This window comes from Megalobrama amblycephala, linkage group LG14 (assembly GCF_018812025.1).
Source record: "Megalobrama amblycephala isolate DHTTF-2021 linkage group LG14, ASM1881202v1, whole genome shotgun sequence".
In the NCBI taxonomy this organism is placed as follows: Eukaryota; Metazoa; Chordata; class Actinopteri; order Cypriniformes; family Xenocyprididae; genus Megalobrama; species Megalobrama amblycephala.
Window position 1 is genome coordinate 44,076,077 of NC_063057.1, and position 27,912 is coordinate 44,103,988.

The 27,912-nt window shown below is 38.8% G+C and overlaps 3 protein-coding genes across 3 annotated transcripts; all 3 read right to left on the minus strand.

Annotated features, from left to right (window-relative positions):
* Positions 1 to 757: 757 nt before the first annotated feature.
* LOC125245844 (C-type lectin domain family 4 member K-like) lies at positions 758 to 4,365 on the minus strand. The gene is made up of 5 exons (XM_048156636.1): positions 3,984 to 4,365; positions 2,154 to 2,708; positions 1,906 to 2,033; positions 1,647 to 1,750; positions 758 to 1,561 (listed from the first exon to the last, which is right to left on the minus strand). Exons 1-5 carry the CDS (start codon positions 4,141 to 4,143, stop codon positions 1,438 to 1,440), a joined length of 1,071 nt encoding a protein of 356 aa, XP_048012593.1. The 5' UTR covers positions 4,144 to 4,365; the 3' UTR covers positions 758 to 1,437.
* A 4,347-nt stretch (positions 4,366 to 8,712) lies between these two features.
* On the minus strand, positions 8,713 to 9,891 carry LOC125245915 (uncharacterized mitochondrial protein AtMg00860-like). Its single transcript, XM_048156743.1, has one exon. The coding sequence runs from the start codon at positions 9,661 to 9,663 to the stop codon at positions 9,010 to 9,012; it is 654 nt and encodes a 217-aa protein (XP_048012700.1). The 5' UTR covers positions 9,664 to 9,891; the 3' UTR covers positions 8,713 to 9,009.
* A 13,866-nt stretch (positions 9,892 to 23,757) lies between these two features.
* LOC125244505 (CD209 antigen-like protein B) lies at positions 23,758 to 27,861 on the minus strand. The gene is made up of 4 exons (XM_048154577.1): positions 26,962 to 27,861; positions 26,176 to 26,865; positions 25,915 to 26,102; positions 23,758 to 24,523 (listed from the first exon to the last, which is right to left on the minus strand). The coding sequence occupies exons 1-4, from the start codon at positions 27,014 to 27,016 to the stop codon at positions 24,413 to 24,415; spliced, it is 1,044 nt and encodes a 347-aa protein (XP_048010534.1). The 5' UTR covers positions 27,017 to 27,861; the 3' UTR covers positions 23,758 to 24,412.
* Positions 27,862 to 27,912: the final 51 nt, after the last annotated feature.

A 27,912-nucleotide genomic window follows, 5' to 3' on the forward strand; every position in this document is an offset into this window, starting at 1 on the left:
GGAGAGAGAGTCTCAACTAAACAATTGCCTCTTTAAAATACCTTCATAGCTAAAGGAAGCCAGGAGATGAGAGGATAGTTTATTTTGGCTTAAACTTACAGGAACAGATTCACCAAAAATGAGAAGTTTCAAGTAAATGACAGAAGTGTTGCTTTTGGTGAAATATTATTTTATGTATGCTCAGCAATTTTCTATCAAATGGTCGTTTTCATCAGTTTGTCAGCCTTCCCTTCCCTTCCCCCTCAACAAACATCTACAGGAAGTCATCTGATTGTATAGTGCCATGATAGCCATTTTGCATAATGCACAACAGATGGAAGTTCATTAACACCCACATCAGTAGTGAAGAAAAAGAAAAAACGAGAAAAAAGTTGTTAAATTATGAGAACAAATTTGTTTGTTCTCATAATTTAACGACTTTTTAATGACTTTATTCTCAACATTTTATCTCGACTTTTTTCTCGAAATTTAACTAATTTTTTTTCTTATAATTTAACGAATTTGTTCTCGTAATCTAACGACTTTTTCCTCGTAATTTAATTACTTTATTCTCAACATTTTATCTCTAAATTTAATGTTTTTCCTCGTAATTTAACGAGTTTATTCTCAACATTTTATCTCAACTTTTTTCTTGAAATTTAACGAGTTTTTTCTCGTAATTTAATGAGTTTATTCTCAATATTTTATTTTGACACTTTTCTCGAAATTTAACGAGTTTTTTCTTGAAATTTAACAACTTTAATCTCAAGATGGTTTTATTTTTTTATTATTGCTTGGCCCTAATCCTCTTCCGTATATATGCACTATATTAGCCTATATATTATTTACTTAACCTGTTAGTTAATGTAAGGCCTAAATAAATCATGAAAACAAGTTGAGACAGCCACTAATGTTAATGATTATGTATCAACAATGAATTGGAGAAACAAAAGTTAATGCAAAAACTGCCTTATGTGTAATTTACTTGCTTACAATACATATTTTTTTTAAATTATTATTTTAAATGTTAATTATGTCAGAGATAGATTTTTTTTCTCCTTAAGACAATTTTTAATTATATTTGAATAGATTTAAAGACAGAGGCACAAATGGTTCAGTAAAACATTGTTTAATAAAAAAAGAGAACCCGTACCAAACTGTGACTTTAAAACCGATGAACGTACCGAACCGTCATATTTGTTATTAACCGGTTAATGGAAATTTCAAATAAGCATTTCTCTTTGGATCATTTGAACTTGATTTTGTTTTCGTTTTTATTTATACTACTGTTGAAATTGTTTGTTTCAGTTTTTTGTTTTTATTCCTCGTACCGGTTCAGGGCCCTGGCTAGCTCGTTATATACGTCAAGTAACTTTTTTCCCTTTTTTTTTTTTTTTTTTTTTGCCAAATATTGTATGTCTTTTTTTGACATAAACATGCATCTCATTGACTTTATTTTTAAATGCTCTTCTCACAGATACATTTAAACTTATCATTGCATGGGTAATCAGCCCATCCTGATTCACGAGTTAGAGCACAGTTCTCTCCTCTATGTCCACCAGGCTCTTCAGATGCCCAGAACCTGAAAATATAGATCAGCATTAGATCAGTGATATGATACTGTGAGAATCCTTTATTAGATATTATTCAGTTCAGTGATTTCTCACCCGGAGGTCTGTGTGCTGCCATCAACCCATTTCCAGCTGCCCTCCACTTCACTGTCAGTCAGACCAATCCAGACTTGAGAACAAAAAATTTTCTTAATAAAATCCTAAGAAAATAAAACATTTACACATTTATGTCTTAAAGAGAATTAACAATGGACACTTTTCATGAAACAATATATAGAATAAAGTGTAATAAGTGTAAAAGAATAAGTTCTTCCTATAGACTATTATCCATAGCTAGAAAAGTAGTTTCACTCACTTGTTCCGCTTTGTTGTTTATGATGATCAGATCTGCTCCTCTGTCTGTACAGTATCTTCTGCTCTCAGTCCAGCTCCTCTTCTCAGAGGAAATTAAGTAAAAACTGTATTGATAATAAACCCATCCATCTGTAACCAAAACAATTTTACTGTTAGCACTGATCTAACAAACTTATTTTTAACCAGTTGCATCTAAATAATTTCTATATGTATCCTGTAAAACAAAACTTGGTTGTAGTTCATAATTACCCATTTTTAACAGTTCGTTTTTCTCCTGATTTAATTGGTTTCTTTGTTTGATAAGGTCACTGTTATTTGATGATAATGCATCTCTCTCTTCTGTGAGGTTGGTGATATTGGTTAGTAGCTGGCCTCTCTCCTCAGTAAGGTTGATATTGTTTGTTAGTAGCTGATCTCTTTCTTCTGTCAGGTTGGTGATATTGGTTAGTAGCTGGTCTCTCTCCTCAGTAAGGTTGGTATTGTTGGTTAGTAGCTGGTCTCTCTCCTCAGTAAGGTTGGTATTGTTGGTTAGTAGCTGGCCTTTCTCCTCAGTAAGGTTGGTATTTTTGGTTAGTAGTTGGTCTTTCTCTCCTGCGATGTTGGTTATCTTGGTTAGTAGCTGGTCTCTCTCTTCTGTGATGTTGGTGATCTTGGTTAGTAGCTGTTTTTTCTCTTCTGTGTAGTTGGTGCTCTTTGTATGGATGTAGACACCCAGCACTATGACTGCAGTCAGCAGAAGAACACACAGCAGCACCAAACACACTGCAGTTGCTCTGGAGCTTCTGATCTTCACACAAGCCATTTCTGAAGATGACAGATATCAAGACAATTACTCATATGCAGAGTTCCCGTGGGGTCTTAAAAAGTCTTAAAAAGTCTAAAATTCTGAACTTTAAATTTAAGGCCTTAAAAAGTCTTAAAAACAGCCAGATTTTCATCCGAGGTCTTAAATTTCATTTAGTCAGGTCTAAATTTTTTTTTACCCATTTCCAGAAACGCTACCTGCTGAAAGTTATTACAAAGTAGCGAGTCGTAGGCTAGTTCTTTCTGGGGTATATTGGTGTTGGTATACGCGGTGATAAAACTACAAATCCCGTGATAAATGCAATAACTGCCTGTGAAATACGTCTGCGTCTCCTCAGAGTTACTTTCAACTAGACATGGCTAGATCACAGCGATTTCTGCTGTTGGTTACAAGCGGTATCCAGCTCCATGTACGAGTCTTACTGCAAACTTTGCAAAAAAAAAAAAAAAAAATCAATTAGGGACTCTGGGTGTGAAGGCGCTGGAGTCACACGCCAGAGCGGAGAAACACAAGCTAGCCACAAAATGCCTTCAGCGGACTCGGCCAATTAGCCTCACCACTGCCGTCGTCCTCCTCAATGCCTGGTCTCTCCGGTCTCCAGCGCAATATCATCGCAGCTCCGTCGAACAACCTTCGGGGTACTTTTGGATCGACTGACACATCGAAAGCCGAGGTGCTTTGGATACTACACACGGTGACTAAACACCACTCATTTAATAGCAACAGTGACATTAGCGATCTCTTCCAAGTGATGTTCCCTGATTCAGTAATTGCGAAGACGTACTGCGGGCCCAACAAGATCGCTTATGTGGCGAGATTTGGATTGGGGGAGTTTATAAAGAGGGAACTGATTCGTACTCTTACTGGGCCGTATGTCGTAATGTTCAATGAAATTAATATGCTGTTTTGTAATGTAAATAAATATGAGATGAAATCTATTCTATTTGAGGGCAAGTTTGTTTTAGCCTATTTTCATTTTGGGCCTAAGGTTTTGGGCATTTGGCACGTTGTGGTGTGTGGAAGGTTACTAATGTGATTGCTTTATCTGTAAATGAAATTAATGCTTTTTCGATGACTGAATTCATTGAAATAAAATGATTTTTTCAGAATTTCTTTGATTTGAATATTTTTTGGTAATGCATCGTGTAGGTCTTAAATTTCAATCTTTATGGTCTTAAAATGTCTTAAAAAGGTCTTAAATTTGACTTACTGAAACCTGCATGAACCCTGCATATGACTCAAATGTGTGTGATATAATGAATCAGTCTCAGTACCTGTGTGTTGAGGAGTTTGGTGTCTCTTGGAGTTCTCCGTTTCTGTCCTGACTTCAAAACAGTTTATAGGATCAGCATTAGCATTGATATTCATCTCTTCTTCATCTTCTCTGTCCATCCCATGTGTAAAGGGAATGTTGATATCGCCGTAATAAGACATATTCAGTCTGCTGGAGTTAAACGTGAGACTAGAAGTCGTTTCTTTAGGTGGACTGCACTGCTCTACATTTCTGCTTTTGAGCTTTTAGACCACTGTGGTCAAGAACATGTGATATCCTGTTAGGATGCTATAAAAATTGCTGACTATCGTATAACTTAAATAACTCTTCTTGTAGTCATTTTCTGCAGATCATTAAGAAAAGTTGCTCTTATATTTTTACCCCTTGACTACAGTTTCATCTTTGTATAATAAACGCATTAGTTAAGAACTAGTTGGTATGGTGAACAAGGCCACCCAACTTGCATATTAAAATTTTCTATTGACAATTACATTTTTAATTTTTATATTACATTTTATATATATATATATATGAAGAGTTTCGTTGCAAAACGAGATAAATCTTGTTTTTTGGTTGTGCATTCCAATTAATATCAATTCAACTGCAGTTGGTTTGTTTTGATTTAAACCTTCATAACTTAAAAAATACAGCTAAGTAGCACCATAAAACAAAATAATAACATGATAACATAATAATAAACATGTTTTGACAAAAATGTTAAAAACGGAGTTATCTCGTTTTGCAACGAAACTCTTCATATATATATATATATATATATGGTTCCCAAACTTTTGAACTTTTTTAATAAATTCAGCCATTTTTTATCTTGTGGAACATATGTAAACATATTTATTTAAAATATCTTACCCAGGACAGTACTAAACAAAAAATAACTTGCATTATGATCTCTTATTTTGTTAAAATTATTCACATTTTCACAGATTCTGCAAGTTGTTCATATATATATATATAGTGTGTGTGTATGTGTGTATATGTATGTAACCGAGTACGCACTGGAAGGGAGTGAGTCCAGTGGTAGGTTGGCGCAGGGAATTCTGTGCATACTCGGCCCAACCCAGAAACTGGTTCCAAGAGTCCTGGTGGCCATGGCAGAAGGTTCGGAGGAACCAGCTGATCTCCTGGATCTTCCTCTCCGTCTACCCGTTCGACTGCAGGTGGTATCCAGAGGAGAGGCTTACAGTCACACCTAGGAGAAGAATGCCTTCCATACTCTGGAGATGAACTGTGGCCAACGATCCGATACAATGTCCTCAGGAATTCCGTAATATCTGAAGATTTGGTTGAACATGAGTTCAGCGGCCTCCATTGCAGTGGGCAGGCCTCTTAAGGATACCAGTCAGCAAGACTTAGAGAATCTGTCGATTACCACCAGGATACAGGTACAGTTGTCGGAGACAGTTAGATCCGTAATAAAATCTACTCCTGGGTGTGACCGTGGTCTGTTGGGAATGGGCAGAGGATGGAGTTTGCCGAGGGAAGATGGCGAGGGCTCTTCGAGATGGCGCATTCCTGGCATCCTTGCACGTACCTTCTCACATCCCTTCACACATCCCTTCACACATCCCTTGCCATGTTTGGCCACCAGAAGCTCTCCTTCAGAATCTCTTGTTTGTGATCAGCTGAAAGAGTTCCTGTATTCAAATGATATCCTCTCTAAATTTCAATCAGGCTTCAGAAAAAAAGCACAGTACTATCACCGCTACTATGAAGGTGATAAATGATATTATTGTGGCACTTGATAAGAAACAGTTCTGTGCTTCACTTTTTTTAGATCTGTCAAAATCTTTTGACACTGTAGACCAGGGGTGGGGAACATTGATCCTGGAGGGCCATTGTCCTGCAGAGTTTAGCTCCAATCCTAATTAAACACACCTGAAGCTAATCAAGGTCTTCAGGATTACTAAAGTTACAGGCAGGTGAGTTTTTTTCAGGGTTGGAGCTAAACTCTGCAGGACAATGGCCCTCCAGGATCAACGTTCCCCACCCCTGCTTTAGACCATATGCTGTTTTAAAGAACAGAATAATTTGCTCAGGATTGTCAGAGCATGCAGTTGCATGGTTCTCAAATTATCTGAATAACAGGACTCAATGCATTAACACTCTGAGGTCTAAAAACGCGCCGGCGCGTTTTGCAGGTTTTTTTTCACATTGCAGCAAAACAGACTTAAAATACTCTGTCATTTTTTGTCATAGAAACATAAGTAATACATCAATTGAAACTATAGAATATCTCCTTTTATTTGTATACACTCAGAGTAAAAACAAAATGTTGTGCTTTTTGTAAAATAAAGAAAACTAACATGATGCGTGATCTCTCATCTCCCTCTGAACGAAGTCCAATCTGATAGTTCTCAGAAAATGAACTGTAACTTAGTGAATACTAATCACAAAAAATTCATACTTATGTCTAACAAAACGTTGAAATGTCAGGTTTTAAATCGTGCAAGTCAAATCGAAAACAAATATTCTCTGTTTATGTAATCTGTATGAAAAGAGAGCCATGTCAGAAGTCCGTGATTCAGCTCATTACCCACTAATGCGGCCACACCCACGGAGCCAGCGCTATTCACAGGCAAATTCAGAGACAACACATGCATTCATCATCTCAATCGTGTATTTATTGCCTTGAAAATTGTTTATCTGGATGAAAAAGCCATGGTTAGCGATCTCTGGAAGACATTCAGTAAATTCCTGTTTGTTTTCTTCTATTGATAAGTTTTAAGTGAGTTTTTGTTTCTTTAGCGCCCTCCGGCTGTAGTATGAATTGGTAAACACCATTCATGGAATATCGTCTTCTTCTTAGGTGAATTTGTGGACTAAAATGCACAGAGCGCCCTCCGGCTGCAGTATGAATTGCAAACACCAGCGCTCATAGAGATAACAATGAATATTAAATAAAAAATAACTCCTCTGTATAGAAAATTGACATAAACATATGAGAATCCTATATTTCTCCAAATGTGCATGCTTTTAAACTAAAAGCCTATATTCAGACTCTTTGCATCACAGAAATACATTATATTTTAAAGTATAATATAAAACCATTATTTTATATTGTAATAAAATTTTTCTGTATGTTTCATATACCATGATGAGCTTGAGACATCACAGAAGTTTTTTTTCACAGCCTACCTGACTGAAATGCCTCATTAATATGCAAGTCTTTTCAGGTCATTACTATTCAATTCTTTTGTCTTCACAGGTGAGAATGAGCCATTATTCATGGAGATTCACGCCTCCTCGCATACCGTGTTTCTTGGCAAAAAGTGTCTTACAAAAACTAAATCAGTATATTGTTATAAATGAAAGAGTAGTCAGCATAATTTTTACATAATTTTGAAGCAAAAACTCTAGTCTACAACCTTCAATACCCAAAAGTCTTGTGAACACAGATTTAATATACTTTTATTGGCCTTATATCAGTGACTTAAGTTTTTTGTTTTTTCAGTAACCACGCATAAACGTTATTCCTTCAAAAACACAAACATGTACACACATGTTCCTCACATATTATGGTAGCCTAGTTTGTGCTGAATACAGTGTAATGACACTTTTGTCATTAATATGTTCATGAACAACTGAAAAAAGCACAAATGTCAGGGCATGTCAAAACTTCTCCAGGCCCCAAATCAGCCTCAGACTCCAGAGGGTTAAATATGAGGGTCTCTGTTCTGATTTTATTGTTGTCCACAAGGGGGTGCCACAGGGCTCAGTTTTGGGGCCCCTCCTATTTATCTTGTACATCAATGACTTGGGTCAAAATGTTTCTGATGCTAACATGCATTTTTATGCTGATGATACAGTCATTTACTGCTATGGATCATCCCTTGCTCAGACCATTGAAACCCTGCAGAAAGCTTTTGTTGCTGTCCAGCATTCACTTTTTCAGTTAAAACTAGTCCTTAATGCTGACAAAACTAAGCTGATGTTGTTTTCAAATTTTACGATGGTGACTCAGACTGTTCCAGTAGTGTCCACTCTTGAAGGGAATGTCATAGAGGTGGTTCATGAATATAAATACCTTGGTGTCTTGATTGATGACTCCCTCACTTTTAAACCACACATAGAAAAACTTGTGAAGAAATTAAAACTTAAACTGGGGTTTTTCTTCCGTAATAAAATGTGTTTTTCTTTTGAAGCAAAAAAGCACCTTGTCCCTGCAACTTTTTTATCTGTGCTAGATTATAGTGATCTTTTTTATATGAATGCTGCTTCTTCATGTCATCAAATGGTAGACACGGTTTATCAGGCTTCTCTGAGGTTCATTACTAACTGTAGAGCATCACTGTGATTTGTATTCACGAGTGGGATGGCCTTCTCTGGCAACTAGGAGGCAAGGACATTGGTACACTTTTATTTTCAAGGCTATGCTTGGATTACTGCCTCCGTACATTTGTACTTTGATCGCAGAGAGTAAGAGTCAACACTTCCCTGTGTGATTAAATGACCAGCTGTTGCTCTCTGTTCCTTTTGCCCACACTGAGTTGGGGAAGAAAGCCTTTGTCCACTCAGCTCCTTTGTTGCAGAAGGACAGGAAACTGACTGAGCTCTTGTCCTTAAACACTTTTAAAACTAAGCTGAAAGCAATAGTGACTGCCTCAATAATGTGCAATTGTTTTTCATAACCTGTGTTATTTTAATGTTTCTTTGTATGTTTATAATTGTGTAAACGTTGCTGCCTTTTGGCCAGGAATCCCTTGAAAAATGGATGAGTGGAGTGCGTCGTGTCCTGTTGATGCATTGCAAACCTGGTGGGCAGCCCGGCGGAGTGTTTGTGGAGGCATTGGAGGAGGGAATGGTGGATTCAGACCATCTGATGGGACTCACAATAATGTTCTCAGGCAGGATTGATTCAGGTTTTTCGTGGTTTTCATCTGGGGTGTACAGACGGGATAAGGCATCTGCCTTAACATTCTTGGGACCTGGACGATAAGAGATACTGAAGTGGAAACGTGTGAAGAATAACGCCCAACATGCTTGCAGTGGATTCAGTCTTTTGGCGTCTCTTAAGTACTTAAGTTTTTATGATCTGTGGAGAAGGCGGCACATGGATGGAGTTTGGCTGGATTCCCCTGCTGCTGCTGTGATAGCACCGCTCCTACTCCTGTGGTTGATGCGTCTACTTCAACAATGAAGGGCTTTTCTGGGTCGGGATGCACGAGGAGCGGTGTGCTGGTGAAGGCTTCCTTTAGGGTGTTGAAGGCATCTGTGGCAGCTGGTGACCAGGACAGAGACTTGGGCTTGTGGCAGAGGAGGTTAGTGAGTGGATTTGCGATGGAGCTGTAGTTCTGGATAAATCTACGGTAAAAGTTGGCAAATCCAAGGAATCTTTGGAGTTCTTTGATGGTGGATGGAGTTGGCCAGTTCTTTATGGCTTCAACCTTTACCTCATCCATCTGGATGCCACTGCTGCTGATATTGTAGCCAAGGAACTGCACTGAGGGTTGATGGAATGAGCATTTTTCGGCCTTGAGGAACAGTTGGAACTCCCTCAGGCATTTTAGGACCTCCGCAACATGGTGGCGATGTTCAGCCATACTCCGGGAGTAGATTAGGATGTCATCAGTGTAGACTAGAACAAACTTGTGGAGGAACTCCCGGAGCACCTCGTGGATGAAATTCTGGAATACGGAGGGGGCGTTGACCATGCCATACGGCATCACGCAGTACTCGTAGTGTCCAGTAGGGGTCACAAAGGCTGTCTTCCACTTGTCCCCCTCACGTATTCAGACGAGGTTATAGGCGCTGCGGAGGTCCAACTTGGTGAATACAGTGGCGCCGCTGGGACGAGGGGAAGTGGGTAGCGGAATTTGACTGTCAACTTGAGAGCCCGGTAATCTACGCAAGATCGGACGCTGACTGATGGTGAGTGTGAGCCTTTTGTAGTGGTGCTGATTGGTGACAGGTGTGTGTGTTCAGAACTCTGGTGAGGGAGTACGCTGTGATTGGGTGATGGTGGAGCCTGGCGTGTCTGACAATACACACCTCACACATTATTATTATTATAGAGCTATAGAAAAAATATTTGTCTCTTTTTCCTTTCTTAGTATTTTTTAGTGCTTTAAAACCTTTTTTTGATAAAAAAAAATATTTTAAGGTACTTTATGATATGTTGCCATACGGCAACAACATACAATAGTGGAAATAACTTATAAGTGTAAGTTTACCTATAGTTAATATTTTTCCTCATAAATGTTGTTTGTATTGATTCAGTTGGTGCTATTATAAGCTTTAACAGTAATTATAAACAACACCTTACACATACTTTCCAACATCTTGTGCTTTTATTTACTCCGTTCTTTTTTGCTGAATAATGCTTTATATTCTTTGAATTTCATTACATTTTTCATGATTATTATTTAAATTGCAAATGTATACAGTTAAAAACAAATATAACACTGTTTATCATGTATCATAAAACATTGACATAAAACATTGACATAAAACCAAAAACACTGCAGTTCATGAAAATTCAACATTACGCAATCTTATGAGAGGAAGATTATGAACATGAGTCCCCCATAATCCTTGAAACTTTTTTTTTTTTTTTTAACCTTTTTTTCTGTATGAAACTTCACAAAGCAATTTTTTTTTTAGAGGTGAGGCACAGGTACACATCACATTTGGCTAACAATACACTTACAGCCACTTGCACCTACCTTTTTGAGACACCATGGTAGGCCAGTGGTAGGTCTGGGCCAGTAGTGGTGGCAGTGAGCAGGCAGGTTTCTGATGTTGACTTAATCCATAATACAAATGCCATGGCAGTCCTTAACATATGATTAATCAACATTATATCACTAGCATTAATGTTTTTACAACTTAACAGACTGCAGCTGACCTTTGATAGCTAGCTAAACTATTACAATAATGTTATTCCACTATTACACAGTGTTGCCGCTTGGCAACACAGACATTTTATCGATTTACCAAAAACTAATTTCATAAAAACCTTTTTTAGTGGTGAATATGTCATCATAACTTACCTGAGATGATGTTACCAATTTTTTTGTGAATGTGACATGGGCTGGTCCTTATTTGTTACCTATGTTTTAGTTTGCTTTCAGTAACTACTGACAAGAGATGGCAGAAATCGTGCCACAGAAAAATATTGCATGTTATGTAACTTAACCAAAGCACATCATTGGCTAAACTAAGGTCTTCTTTCCAACAAATAAAACGAGAATGTTCTCTTCAAGAGACAGTGGCAAGGAAATGAACACAGAGTTTGTTGCCATATGGCCACACCATGCGGTAGAGGGATATATATATTAGGGCTGGGAGGCGATTCATTTTTAATCAAATTAATTACATGATGTGGTGATTAATTAATCGCAAATTTATCGTACATCAAATTTGGAAGAAATTATCCCCAAAAGATAATTTGAAGTCATTTTTACGTAAATAATCAAATAGATATTACAAAAAGTAGATTAAGAAAGACATATATTATTTGATTCAGCAGAATTTATTACACAAACTTTTGGACCATGAGGTTGAGTAAATGATGATTGAATATTAATTTTGAGGTGAACTGTATGTTGATTTTTTTTTTTTTTTTTTTTTATCAATATGGAAATATGAAGCTGAAAGTAATATATGGTCAACTGATGTTTTATGAATCATTTTCTTAGATAAGTTAATTTACTGCATGAAGGCTACCAAGAAAGTTAGGTAACTAAGTTAATTTAATTCACAATATGTGCACATTTATTATTAATGTGGAGGGTGATGCGTCACACAGGCACAATATCGCTGTATGACAGATGTATAACTTTTATTTTGTTTTCATTTTTTAATCAAAATATTCACAAACTTGATAAATATAGCCCATCATGAACTATAGCCTATAGGCATTGAGCACCCACGGAAAAATGATATTCTCTATTCATTTTAACCAATAAAAAAGGATTGCAGCTTTCAGATATGACGCTCTTTTAATTTTTTGTAGTTCACTTGAGGCAGTATGGCATTTTTTAATGATGCATGTTTTTAATGATGCATGTGTATTCTGAAAAGAGGAGGCACAATTTTTACTTATTTATGAATCAATGTAAATTCATGCATTGCTTTTAACGTTGACACATCTTCCTTGTTAAATGAACGTTATTTTATATTACATCAAAAAAGAAACTAAATACAAAATAAAATGTATTATAATAAATGTTCTCAAAACAAAGTCAATCTCATCAAGTTAGTGTTTTAAGCATTTCTACATTCATTCCAAAATAATAACTAAAGGCAATAATAATTTAAACAATATATTTTATTTGTGTATTGATGTTTTTCTTTTTAATAGTCAACTTATATTTTGGATCATCAGACATGCTTCGTAAACACTGTCTGTCACAGACACAAATTGTATTTTTAATTTCACCAAGCTGATTGCACTTAAAAAATCATGCAGTCATCATGCTTTCAGTCCATTTCAAGTTTGATTTTGACGTGACATAAAGCAGTGATATCTAACTGTGATCTGTTTACTTACTTTTCAATTAGTCTTCCCATTGACGCCATCATTTGTTCATTCAATCTGACGTGCAGAATGTGCACGTCAACAAGAGGTGGGATTTATCGCACAAACTAATCATAACCAATTACATCCAATCATAGCGCAATGGAGACATTGCCTCCTCTCACGTGACATTTTCAATTACCCCCCACAAAACCCACTGCACGCTTTAGGGGTCTAATGGTTTTCTATGAGTGAAAAGGGAGGCATGACTCCTGCTGTAATTTCACCTGCGGGTGTCGCTGTTGGGCAGTGTTCCTTTAGAAATATGAGTGACTTGTGCTCTTTTTAATGTCTTAATTTGTAATATTTGTGTTGTTTTATATGTAATATGGATTATTTTCTCATCCTATTTTTTATGAGGAAGCACTGCCTCCTTGGAGGAAACGCCCCTGATCAATGTAACGTGCAGAACGAATCTCTCCTCAAAACTCGTGCGTTCTCCTCAAGGCTCAACTCTGGCTCAAATATTACATGTGCGCACTCGGTTCGGCTTTATGTGCGCACTCTGTTTATGGGCAGTTCGGCTGTAGGTCAGCGCCTAATATTTGAATGTGATGTGTAGTTTAAATCGTATCAGTTGATGGATGCTGCCAACGCAGCCAAAGCGCGAAAGCACATTTGAATTTAGCAGTGAACGTTCTGATCTTATCGTGTTGTTTTGCGCTTCAAAGGGTTCAAATCGTTCGCCTTTCACATCTTTATGGACATTCTATAGGCTATATCACACAGTGAGTTGTTGCCCTGCAATTATATTCATCATTAGTCAACTGTATGAAATGTCAGATGACCTGTGTAGGCCCGGAGGCAGGGCAAGTGCGTTAAATGCGTCAAAAAAATTAACGTGTTGTTTTTTTCTGTAATTAATCTAATTAACGCATTAAACTCCCAGCTCTAATAACAAGTGTAACACAACCAAATCAATGAGTGAAACCATAGCAACGAACAGAAAACTAGCGCTGTGTTTGAAATCGCCTCCATATCCTAATTCGCTATTCCCTAAGGTAGTCCACTAATATAGACCACTTGAGGGAGTGAATGAAAACGAGCGAGTGAATTCGGGCACTGAGTGCGCCAGAAGGGCTGCCGCTTTTGCATAATTTGTGCTTGTTTTTTAATAATTTGAAACATAGCAATTAATAATAATTATTATTAATATCATAAACCAGAACAATGAGACATATTCAAAGTAAAAAAAAAAAAAACGTAGTCATAAGCAGTGACCTGCATAGTATTGCATTCTGACGCCTCTATTGCACAATATAATGGGAGAACTGTGCATGTATCTGTACACATGTGGGTAGAATTGTATTATTGACTACTCTTTTCAAAGAGGAAGTTTGAACTGTTGAAGTGATGTAATTGTGGAGAGCTGAAGTGATATGAGTAAACAAGATGGATGAAGTTTACTACTCCTGTCTGGTGTGCTTTATTGTTTATTAAAGTCCCCGTAAACCGGAAGTTGCAAACGTTTTTTCTCCAGTGTTGTGACATATTTCCAAGTGAAAAAGAAAATTGAATAGAGGGCAGAGTTTTACTTCAGCGCTCCTCCTCTCCATCTCTTCCTCATAGCAGACTAACGGTTGGAGAGGAGTGGTTTAAGCGTTTTCAACCCAAGCCGTCAAACTGACGTCATTAGAGAAGGAACACCATTCCAGACCGGAAGTAACTGTTCAGATTTTGATTAAAGATTACCACGACAAACAATTTTTTTCTGTGTACTATCTTGCACGGATTGATTGTTCACCACAAGACTAGAAATATGCACTAACAAAGTAAATAGGGTCAATTTTGATTTCATAACGACTTTAAGTCCTGACAGGTACCACAAATTAACAATAAGGATTCGGCTTTTTTTTTTTTTCCTTTTTTTTTGCTATACTGCTCAGCACATGACTGCTGATCTTTGAAAATTACCTATGATTTATTGATGCTACATGGGATGTTCGGTCAGATGAAAGATGAAGAGTTGTACAGCTTCACTGCCTTGGCACACAGGGGCAATGGATATTCTACTCATTGCCGAACAAATTGAAAGCCTACTTGGTGCCAAAAGCTAACATAGTAGCTGAACGACACGCCTTTTGTAAACGCTGTCATGCACCTCACAAGATAGTTGTACAGTAAGCTGCTTTGTGAGAGCTTGTTGTTTCATGCGAGTTTGGTGCCAGTAATGAGGAAATGATTCACGATCAGTTAGTATACAGTAGAATGTGCTTAGCCCACAAGTACGTGAGAGACTTTTACTAGAAACTGATCTCACACTGGACAGAGCTGTTACGATAGCAAGCCAGATTGAATATGCTGTATTCAATCAATTTCATTGGCCACCCCCATACAAGCTGCACACAGTAAAACACAGAACAGGGGGGGAAACCATCACATGCACCTCAATTCTGCTCAGATGGGGAAGAGGAAGTCATACTTTCACTGTGGATCGGAGGCACACTTATCTGATGCTATGAACTGCTCAGCTGCAACATGCAGAAAGTGTTAAAAGTTTGGATATTACGCTAAACTGTGCTGATCAGTGCAATCAAACATTGGCGAGGTCCGTAAAATTGACTTACCAGAAGTTGCTATACTGTACATTGTACTCACAGCACAGTGAATATATCTATTTCTTACTCATAGACTTGCTTGGTGGATTTGGTGGTTGACACTGGGTTATTATTACAGCTATATTTATTACTGGGTTATTACATATTTCTCTGCTTTTCTGGAAGGAAACAATATTTGTCACCTTCATTCCTGTCTTTACCACCCGCCAGCTAATGGTGCTGTAGAGAGGTTCAACCTTGTACTCAAACACAATGTCCAAATGGCTATCCAACAACATCAGTCATGGAAACCTGTGATAACTGACTTCTTACAGGTGATCCGTGCCACTGTTAATGAAGCTTTCAGTTGATCATTCTAATTTATTTTGATTGTGTTTATAGTGTGCAATATAACATGTGTTCATGTTTCGCGTGTAAAAAAACACAGTATTTTTCACATAATTTACTTATCTGTATACCGCTGTTTCCACTCATAAAAACGGGCTGATGACTTCCTTGTTCTATGAAGTCCCTCCTTCAGAAATACGTAACGAGTTCTGATTGTGCCAGCGGTTCCTGTGTTGTGATTCGACAGCTCTGAGCGCACCGTGCCCGGAAAAGTCACACCTCTTACCATAACGTGGAGATGCATGCGCTCAGTGTTATTGTAAACATGTCTTTAATTTTACCCTATCAATTTGAGCCGGAATCAGACCCGGTGATTGGACTGCGGGATGAAAATAACAGCGTTTCGACGACATGGCGACAAACACACTCTACAAACGCAACTCTTGTGTATTCCTGTGGGCGGAGGTTAGTCAAAAAACTGTTTTAGTGACGTCATTAAAGAAGGAAGTAGAGGGATGTAGTCCAAACTGGCCGTTCGATGTAGGCGATTTCTGTTAAATAAAATATCTCGCTTGGCATTGAACTTTGAGCTTTAAAATTTTCAGATTTTATTTATACTCTAACAACAACATTACACACTAACTAAAGTTTGAAACATGGATCACGAAGAACGGGACCTTTAAAATTACTTCATCTTGTGGTCTTCAGTGAAGTCAACCAGGAAACAAAGTTTTTTCTTCCTGTCCCGTGTTGATTCAATGAGCATGTAAATGTCAGTTAGACCGTTTGTGCATGAGGAAGATACAGATTATATGATTAAAATGCTTAAATGAGTGTTTATCTTATGTGAGTGTACTTGATTTGTAACATTTTAAATGTACTATTAATTTCTTTTGTTTTATAGTGCGTCTCTAAACACCTTTACCTTATTTTTATTATTCTCAGGTTAGGTAAGTAAGTCAAATCTGATCTAAATTATAAGATACTTACAATCAGACAGAAGACTTCTCGGTGGTCTGTTCAGGCTCAACGACTTAAATTAATGTCACATGAGGCAGAGTTTAGTTATAAAGTTATAAGTTCATTTATTTATTACATTAGCATTTCTAGCATTATATATACTCTACTAACATTCTATACAAGTAATTAAATAAAGTATAAATATCAAAAAGTTCTTCAGTCAAGGCAATATCAGCGATGGAGGCTTCATCTGCATTGGGTTCTGGTGTCAGAGAAGCAGCCTCAGGTGTGAAGTAGCCCCTCCTGTTCTCTTCATGTTCCAGAATTTATTGACTATCTGACCACTTGATGTCATTTTCTTGGGAATTCCCCTCATCTGTCTATATATAGAGGCCTCGTCTCTTTGTTCACAGACTCTTTCTTCTCTGCTGCGGCCTGCGCTTCTGATCAAGACATCCTTCAATGGTAATGATTGCCTCTCTTACTAATACATGTTATGTCTATACTGTTCTACCAGCATGCTTTATTAAAATCTTAAAACAACAGTTGTAGTGTCTTCCTTTATAAACATATTCTTAATAAGGCTTTACAACAATAATGTTTTTTGTGTCTTTTCTTTATAAACTACATTCTTATTAAAGTACTTTTACAAAAAACTTGTTTTTCTTAATAAGCAATTAATCTTATTTAACACTTTTATAAAAACCCATTTGTCTCGTTTTTCTCAATAAACAGTTATCATAAACAAATTATCATACATTTTTTCACTGTTTTCAGACAGACAAGTTATCAAACATGTCTTTTCCTCCAAGATGTCGCTTTTACATTTGTTTTTAATATAAAAGTCTTCAAATCACAGTTGTGTTGTTACTCTTATAAATCACTTATCTCAGTAAATGTTTTTTCTTAAATCTCAGTTGTGTTCTCATTATTATTCTTTATAAGTAGAAGAGGTACAAGTAGCCTAGAAAAGTTGCATTCCCTAATGAAGCAGGGTGTCGCTGATATCAACACTGTATAATATTTGGATGGAGAAGCAATAAAAAATAGAGTGCATCTTTAAGGGAAACTTTTGACAAGCAGCTCTAAAAATATTTTAGTGGAAGTGAAACTGATAAGTGGTTGCTGTCACTTGACATCTTAACTATATCACAGCATTTTTACATGCTTATGTCAGGTGGCCATCAGTTAGCCTAAAAGCAGAGTGATGCCGTTGTTGTAATGAAGGGTCGGTAGAGAGTGGATCCATTTGCAGCTTTTATTGAAAGTACAGTAATACAGCAGGGCAAAGACAATACCGTGGTCAGGGACAGGCTAAGGGTCAGGGCTGGCAGCAGATAACAGAGTCGGGTCACAGGCAATGGTCGTGGCAGGCGGCAAGCAAACAGGGTCAGAGTCCAGGCAGAAATCAGGGCAGGCGGCAACGGATCAGGCAGAGATAAACAGTCCAGGCAGTAACAGAAAATCAGTCCACAGAATAAACGCTCAGAATTGATCACCTAGGCAAATCAAGACTTCGCGAAGTATGTGTGCAGTGGAGCGTCTTAAATAGTGTGGGTGTGATGAGGTGCAGGTGCATGAGTAATCAGTCCCAGGAATGAGGGCCTATGGGAACTGGAGTCCAAATGTGAAACAGTCAGAATTCGGGTGATTCATGATAGAGCCCCCACCCTGCGAGCGGCTCCTGACGCAAGGAGGCGGGCGCCGGGGTCTTCCATGTGGTCTCGGGGCCGGCCGTTCCAGATGCGTCCGATGGAATTCCTCCAGTAGTGCGGGGTCCAGAATATCATCTGCATTGACCCAGGATCGCTCCTCCGGTCCGTACCCCTCCCAATCGACCAGATACTGCAATCAGCGACCCCGGCGCCGCGAGTCGAGAAGTTCCCGAACCTGATAGGCCTCCTCGCCCTCGATCAGTAGCGGTGGGGGGTTGCGACCCGTGGCTCAGCAATAACACATGGAAAGTAGGAGAAATACGGTAGTTAGCAGGGAGATTCAAATGAAAAGATACAGGGGTTATTTGTTTTGTGATTTGGGAAGGCCCTACAAACCTGGGACTGAGTTTCCTGCATGGCAGCCTCAGCCGAAGATCCCTGGTTGATAACCAGACCCATTGTCCGACCGTGTATTGGGGCGAGGGTCGACGATGGCGATCCGCCTGGTCCCTCTGTCTCCTGACAGCCCGTTGCAAGTGATGGTGAGCGAGGTCCCAGGTTTCCTCGCTTCGTTGTAGCCAGTCGTTGATTGCCGGGAGCTCTGAAGGTTCTCCAGACCAAGGGAACATTGGCGGTTGATAGCCCAGGACACACTGGAGTGACTCCGGTGGAAGGCTTCCGTAGCGAGTTTTGAGCGTATTCCGCCCACATTAGATAGTGGCTCCACTCTGCTTGTTGCTGCTGACAATATGTGTGCAAGAAGCGGGTGAGCTCCTGGTTTAGGCGTTTAGTTTGCCCGTTGGATTCTGGGTGGTACCCGGAGGTGAGGCTGACATTTATATTGAGGGTTCTGAAGAAGGCAGCCCATACCCGAGAGGTGAATTGAGGACCCCGATCGGAGACAATATCTTCCGGTAGCCCATAGAGCCAGAACACTAAGTCACACAGTACCTCAGCGGTTTCCAGGGCCGTGGGGAGTTTGGGAAGCGGTATAAGACGGCATGCCTTAGAGAAGCGGTCGACCACCGTGAGGATGGTGGTGTGTCCCTGGGAAGGAGGCAGATCCGTGAGGAAATCTATTGCAATGTGTGACCAGGGTCGGTGTGGTATGGGAGTGGTTGTAGTAGTCCGGCGGGTGCTTGGTGAGATGGCTTGGAAGTTTGACAGGCGTGGCAGTTGTGTACGAATTGGATGACGTCTTGTAGCATGTTCTCCCACCAGAACCGATTTTGCAGGAGGTGGTGTGTGGCTGTGATACCAGGGTGACCGGAGTTGGGTAGATCGTGGACCTGATGAAGGACTCGGTCTCGTAGGGGCCTTGGGACAAAGACGCGGTTAGGAGGACATTCCGCGGAGGAGGAACTAGCTTGTTGGCCTGGGTAATCTCTGTCATGATGTCCCATTGTATGGGCGTTAGCAGCATGGACTCAGGAATCACTGGTTCAACTGGGTTGGACTGTTCGTTTTGGTCTGTTTGCCTGGATAATGTGTCGGCCTTCGTGTTTTTTGACCCGGCCCGGTAGGTGACTTTGAAATTGAATCGGGTGAAGAACATGGCCCACCTTGCCTGACGGGGGTTTAGTTGCTTGGCCGCGTGAAGGTATTCCAGGTTTTTGTGGTCTGTGAAAACTGTGAATTGATGTTGAGCTCCCTCCAGCCAGTGCCGCCACTCTTCGAGCGCTGCCTTCATAGCTAATAGCTCTCTGTCCCCCACATCATAATTCCGCTCTGCGGATGACAACTTCCTGGAGTAAAAGGCACACGGATACAACTTTTCAGGATTGCCTTGACGTTGTGACAGGATAGCCCCAATCCCGGTAACCCAGGAAGGACGTGGAAGTGCGGTGGAACTCACATTTCTCGGCCTTGGCATATAACTGATGCTGAATGAGTCTCTGAAGCACTGCCCTCACGTGCTGGACATGCTCGGGGAACGAGTTTGAGTAGATGAGGATGTCATCAATATATACAATAACCCAGCGATTCAACATATCGTGGAACACATCTTTGATGTACGATTGGAACATGGCCGGACTGTTGGACAGGCCGAATGGCATTACAAGGGTCTCGTAGCAGCCAGATGTTGTGGAGAATGCGGTCTTCCACTCGTCCCCCTCGCGGATGCGGATGAGATTATATGCACATCGCAGGTCGAGCTTGGTGAAGTACTCCGCTTGGCGTAGTTGTTCCAAAGAGGCAGGGACTAGAGGCAATGGGTAGCGAAACTTGACTGTAATATCATTCAGGGCGCGGTAGTCAATACAGGGTCTCAATCCTCCATCCTTTTTTTCACGAAGAAGAAGCCCGCGGATGCGGGTGATGTAGATGGTCTGATAAACCCCTTTGCGAGTTCCTCTTCGATGTAGGCTTTCATGGATGCTGTTTCAGGCTGGGACAATGGAAAGATTCTACCCTTGGGGGGCACGGCTCCAGGAAGTAACTCTATGGCACAGTCACTGGGTCGATGAGGCGTTAATTCGGTGGACCTCTTCTTACTGAATGCTATGTCTAGGTTGGTGTACTCAGCAGGTAATTCAGGTTTCTCAGAATCATCTCCAGCAATTTCCACGGAGCGGATGGGTAATGGAACTACGGGATGCAAGCAGTGTTCATGACAGTGACGGTCCCATTGTAGAATCTCCCCCTCCTTCCAGGACACATGAGGATTGTGAGTGCGGAGCCAGGGTAAGCCAAGGATGATGGGGTTTCCTGGTGAGTGGATTATGTAGAAATGGATGAGCTCTTGATGCAGAATGCCAACTTGCAACTTTAATTCCCCGGTGATGTGCGCCACCCTGCCTCCTCCGATGGGTTTACCATCTAGTGCTTCCACTGTTAAAGGAGAATGATATTCAGTTAGGGTGATGTGATTGGCTTTAGCGATGACTCTGACATAAAATTTCCAGCTGCCCTTGAATCCAACAGAGGGTGGGAATACTGCGGTCGTTTAGAATTACTTGAACTGGAATCTTGAGACAGTTGAACGAATATTGGTATTGAGGTGGCGTACTCAACCGCTTTGGAACCTGCGGTAGACGTCCAGCCTGGCCACAGTGCAATATTAGCATTATCAAGAGATATAAACTGGTTTCAGGTCATGTCTCTGTGGAAATAAAGACTGAACATTCCCTAAATTTCCACTTTGTCCTCAAACGTTATAGAAAATGCTTTTTGTTGTCTAGGATATTGACAAAAAACATGAAAAAAGTTACACTTCATATAACTGTACTCCACTACAGTTTCAGTCTTTGTATAATAAACACATTAGTTGCATTGGGTATCATGAACAAGCACTTTTCCTAGGTCTGAATTGAAATATATATATTGTATGTTTTAATGGATCACGCTACAAACATAATGATCTTAAAATACATGATGCATTGCTGTGTCCATTATCGCATAATTCACACTTTTGGACACTTTTGCTTTAACGGACATTAGACAACACTGCATAATCAAGCTGTTATATTCATATATTTATTGTCCAACATTCCCAATTTTTCTGATGCATGTCCTTAATTTAATTTCATATGTTGGTAATAATTCAGTGTTTATAAGCTTTTTAAAGAATTTCAACCCAAACTGACTGGGTTTCTAGAGAGCAAAGGTTTTGTGCAAAAAGTGGAAGACTTAAACACAAAGTGTGTAAAATAAACTGTAAAAAGGATTTGATGATCACTAGTGATAGTATTTTATTCTGTGTTATCATCATTCATGTTGGATTTCAGCTTTAGCCCTTAATATGTCCTTGGGGTCCAGCTGACCCCGCTGGCATTTTCCTTCATTTTTTAAAAGTGTTCCCTTCATCTCAGGGGCATGAAACTCTGGGACTTTTCCTAAATAATCTATCTAAAATGCACAAAAAAATCTGGGCTTGATTTGGTTGTTCTAAAGGTGCGTAAACAAAAAATCACCGATTTAGTCCCTCGGGGTCAGATTGACCCCACATTGAAAATGAATGGGAAAATGAAAAAAATGATTTTTTTTCAAATAATTTGTCAAAAAAATAAAAATAAATCCAGAATAAATCTGAAATGTTCTACATTTCCATAAAGGTCTGGTCCTAGACTATAAACACGAAGTGGAACGAACTTTCTATCTCATACACACACACATGTGTGTGTATGCAACAAAGAGCTTTTTTATAGAAATTGTCAAATAAAATCAACAAAACTGGCCTAAATCTGAAAAACTTTACATGTAAATAAAGGTCTGGTCCTTGACTATAAACACAAAGTGGAACGAACATTCTATCTCATACACACACACACATAAACACAAACACACACACGCACAGACACATAGACACACACGTGTGTGGCTGCAACAGAGGGCATTTTTGTGGAAATTGGCAAATAAAATCAACAAAACTGGCCTAAATATGAAAAATTTTACATGAAAATAAAGGTCTGGTCCTTGGCCATAATCACAAAGTCGAATGAACTTTCTAACTCATACACACACACACACATACACACACTCAAACACACACATGTGTGTGACTGCAACAGAGAGCATTTTCTAGAAATTGGCAAATAAAATCAACAAAACTGGCCTAAATATGAAAAGATTTTACATGAAATTAAAGGTCTGGTTCTTGACTATAAACACAAAGTGGAAAGAACTTTCTATCTCATACACACACACACATACACACACATAAACACAAACACACACAGTCAATATTGAGCCTCTATTGACCTCTATTGGAAAGTTTTGGCCATTGCACCATAATTCTTTAACTATAACCCATAAACTTTTTCCACAAACCTCTAGATGGTAGTATTCTATCCCTACCACATGGAGCAATGTCCAAATACAATTTAGATTTAATTAAGTTCATCATTAAAGGTTTTTTTTTATTAAAAATCAATTTTTCATAAGCCAATTTATGACATGGTTAAGTAATTGTTCAGTAAATAGGTAAAAAAAATACAAAATATCCACAAAAACACAGCATAAATGCATAGATGAGAAGTAAATAAAAAAAATGATATATAGTTTATCATATAAAAAATTTATATTTCCTTATGCAATCGCTCTGCAAACGTTTGGGGTCAATCTGACCCCAAGGGACTAAATCGTCGGTACAACAAAGGGACCATTAAGGGTTAAACAAAGCAGCTGATATTGCCATAGAAACTAGTGGACTGACGACTCGCTTTCACCACAAAATGGCGGAAACACAGGGCTGCTGCTGGGCGCCAGTGTTTCAATGGAACGTTCTATTGACTGTCATTTCTTGTTAGTGTATATTCTTTGTCCCTAGGAAGGATGGCCCATGTGTGTTCCTGTGGGCAGGGTTTATGTTAATTGCAGGGTTTATGATGTTACCAACCTGGGAAGAAGCTCATTAAAGTCCAAACCGGTCATTTTTGTAGGCATTAAACTGCTATAACTTTAAAAGACAATATCTCTGTTTGAATTGAACTTTCAGCGCTGTAACTTTGCAGATACTGTTTATGCTCAAGCAGCAACATTACACACTAACTAAAGTCAAAACAGTGAAATCGCAATGAACCACCCCTTTAAGGCTAATCGGGTACCTAGTTTAAAAAGCGTGTGTGTTTTTTCTAATATTCAATCTTAGTTTTTTGAAAATAGTTGTTGGTGGGGGAATTGATGGAAGTGAGTGACGGACAGTCCTAATTAGTTTAAAATAATAAACAAATAAATAATATTTGCATAAAACAAATATTGAAAAGGTTTATTTTATATCACAAAAAAAAAAATCACTCATCATAAAAACTCTTATAAAACAGAAAATTACTTACAAAAATAACCCCAATCTCTGTCTGACACATGATGTTAAAATATTAGACAGAACCAAATACAAAGTAACAAAGGCAAAGTAAGTAAACACGAACAAAAACCAAACAAGCTAAATGGAAGCAAACAATTTCAACACTCTTGCACGCTTCCTTTTTATAAAGGACCAAACAGGTGCTAATCATTTTCTCAATTAGCCCAAACAGACAACGTTAGGTAGACTCTTGTGGCTTTCATATAACAATGGAAAAAAGTTGATCTGATTTAATTTTTAAAAGTACAATACAAATACTAAAGAAAGAGAATACTGGCTGCAATTGCTTCACACTGTGCATGTTTTCTTAATAATTCCTTGCTTTCTATTTCTCTTTTATTTTTATTACATAAAGCTGCAGTTCATAACTTATTTTACAATGCACATACAGATCCAATAATGAGTATCACTGCATGAGTAATCAGCCCATCCTGGTGAATAATTTAGAACACAGTTTTCTCGTCTATCTCCATTGGGCTCTCGAGGATCCCAGAACCTGCATCAATATGTCAGCATTAGATGTGTAGTGCTGTGGTATGATACTATCTGTGAGAATCATTTTTTTAAAAATAAGTTCTATTCAGTGATTTCTCACCCAGAGGTCAGTCTGCTACCATCAACCCATCTCCATGTGCCCTCCACATCACTGTCAGTCAGACCAATCCAGACTGCAGCACCACCAGATATTCTTTGAATGAAATCCTGAGAAGATTAAACAACAACACATTAGGGCCTTTCACACCAGGAACTCTGTTATAAGGACTAGCCAGCAGGGGGGTCCCCCAAGAACTAAATTTTCCCCTAGTGACATTTTCCTGATTGCATTCGCACCGCCAGTAGGAACTCTGAATTGACGTAAAACATCATTTACGTCTTGCCACTCTGGTTGTTGTGCAGGACTTTTATTTTGATGGCATTTAGATTGCCACAACAAAAAATTAATTAAGTACAAGAAAATGGGGCTATAAAATAAGCCTAGTTTTTGATACATGTAACCTTAATAAATAGGGTTATGACACCAAAAGCTACTAGATTAACTCACTTAAATTTTAAATATTGTTTGACAAATAAACAGTAAGTAATAAAATAGTGACAAATAATCAAATTATGAGTAATAGCACAAGTAAATACAACAGAACAAACACATAAAAGAAATAAACTGTGCTTTAAGATTTTCATGTAGGTTTAAACTAGAGATTTTCCAGTACAGCAATTGTAATCTAATGTATAACTATAAATTAAACTTTATCAAAGTTAATCAGTCAGTAGCAGTTACAGTTCCATAAATAATGTTTTGAAATACTGTTAATTGAAATTATTAAAAAACTGAAAAGACACTTTAAATGTGAAATTAAACCCGCCAGTAGGTGGCAGCGAATCACTTTTAATAAGTGAGTCATTGAGATTCAACTGATTCATTCAAATGGCTGATTCATTCAGGAAGTGTTGCTCAGAGACGCAAAACAATTCAGTGGACTTTGTTTAGAATTATTTTTGTTGGCTAAATAGAGTGAAACAGGCAATTTGGTGTCTGAAATGCAAGTCACTTGATATTAAGTTCTTGTTCATTAAATTGTACTCTGTATAAAATCAATATCACATTTGTAATAATGCTGATATTTGGAGAAAAACGGCACTCTGTTTAATATTGGTTAACTATATTAAATTGTATAAAAGATATACAGGAGTATTTTTGTCCCTTATCTTGAATTTTGGGCATTCTAAATGAATTTTAGTAGACTAAATCACGCACGTGCACAAGTGGCACAAGCCTAACCTACTAGACTAGGTCACGTAGTGTATGCATGCACTCAATGGGTGTGTTTTTGTTTGTTAAATAAACAATTACGGTATCATAGACGATATATATCACACACCCTACAGCACTGGCCCGATTGGGCAAGTGACCATTCCGTCTACTGTCCCGAGCGTCGTTCACACTGGCCCCGGGCCATCGGGCAGTCCTTATTGTCGAGCCCTGTGGGTTCCTGTGTTTCGCATGCATTTGGCCAGTGAACACACACTTACGTCACTAGGAGTTCCTATTGTGCTGTTAGAACAACCTATCTAGTTACAAAATTAGTTTCACTCACTTGTTCTTCATTGTTGTTTATGATGATCAGATCTGCTTCTCTGTCTGTACAATATCTTCTGCTCTCAGTCCAGCTCCTCTTCTCAGAGGAAACATAATAATAACTGGATTTATACCTCGTCCATCCAACTGTAAACACAACCAGTACAACTATTAGCACTCTATTTTCCATCACACTGATCTTCCAAACTTATTTTAAAACAGTTTCACCTAAATAATTAGTAACGTAAATCATTTAAGTTTTAATATACTTCATGATTACCCTTTTCACAAAGACATTTAGACTGTTCTCTTTGTAGAATCAATACATCTCTCTCTTTAGTCAATTGGATGCTCTTAGTTAGTAGCTGGTCTCTCTCTTCTGTGAGGTTGGTGATATTGATTAGTAGCTGGTCTCTCTCTCCTGCGATGTTGGTTATCTTGGTTAGTAGCTGGTCTCTCTCTTCTGTGATGTTGGTTATCTTGGTTAGTAGCTGGTCTCTCTCTTCTGTGATGTTGGTTATATTGGTTAGTAGCTGGTCTCTCTCTTCTGTGAGGTTGGTGATATTGATTAGTAGCTGGTCTCTCTCTCCTGCGATGTTGGTTATCTTGATTAGTAGCTGGTCTCTCTCTCCTGCGATGTTGGTTATCTTGGTTAGTAGCTGGTCTCTCTCTTCTGTGAGGTTGGTGATATTGATTAGTAGCTGGTCTCTCTCTCCTGCGATGTTGGTTATCTTGGTTAGTAGCTGGTCTCTCTCTTCTGTGATGTTGGTTATCTTGGTTAGTAGCTGGTCTCTCTCTTCTGTGATGTTGGTGATCTTGGTTAGTAGCTGAGCTCCCTCTTCTGTGTAGTTGGTGCTCTTTGTATGGATGTGGACACCCAGCACTATGACTGCAGTCAGCAGAAGAACACACAGCAGCACCAAACACACTGCAGCTGCTCTGGAGCTTCTGATCTTCACACTAGCCATTTCTGAAGATGACAGATATCAAGATAAGTGTTTCTTAAACACTTAAGTGACAAAAAAGTGTGTATTAGTTGTTTTTATAATGAAATGAGTCTCAGTACCTGTGTGTTGAGGAGTTTGGTGTCTCTTGGAGTTTTTCCGTTTCTGTCCTGACATCAAAACTGTTTATAGGATCAGCATTAGCATAGATATCCATCTCTTCTTCATCTTCTCTGTCCATCCCATGTGTAAAGGAGGGAATGTTCATATTGCCGTAAGATGACATTCAGTCTGCTGGAGTTAAACGTGAGAATATTAGTTGTTGTTACTTCAAGTGAACCTAACTGCTCTGAAAGTGTTCTGCTTTTGCCAAATGTGGTCATGAACGTGATATCCTATAAAAATAAAAATCAATAATATCGATAATATCCCCCCACCTTGGGTTTTTTTTTTTTTTGAGTAAGAGTAAAAAGTATCCAATGAAAAAAATTGTAGTTACTAGTTACTTTGTGGGGGAAATGTTGAGCTTCGGTTTAATTTCCATATGATTTTAATTATATGCTTATGGTTAAATGATTTAGTTTTTCTCAGAAGTGCTTAAGTATGCATTCTTTGGGTGACAAGGGGAAAAACACAGAAGTGGTAAACATGTTCCTAAAATGGTAAAAGGACAGAGGCTTCAGCCTTGGAGGTTAGAGATATGAAAGTAAGGGGAAGCTTTCGTTCTTTGTACACACTGCAGCTACTTGTGTTTCTGTTGACTGTTTGACCTTTCTTGCAAGAAATAAAACTTTCGAAAGACAATTGGATGAGTTTGTCTCTTATACAGTGAGAGTCTGTTGATTTATTGCCACAAAAATTTGGTGTCAGAAGAGTGGGATTCCTTGGATGTGCCTTTTGGACCCGAGAGCGGACGGTGACTGATCATCTTGGACTTAGTAGTCTCAGCCCTACCCCAAATAGATTGAGGGATGAGGGGCCGACCGCCAGGGTCCAGAAGGGGACACCACTGGAATCAGTAAACGAACCCAGGTGGCACCACGGGCCTATACCTTGATGGTAGTTGAAAATAC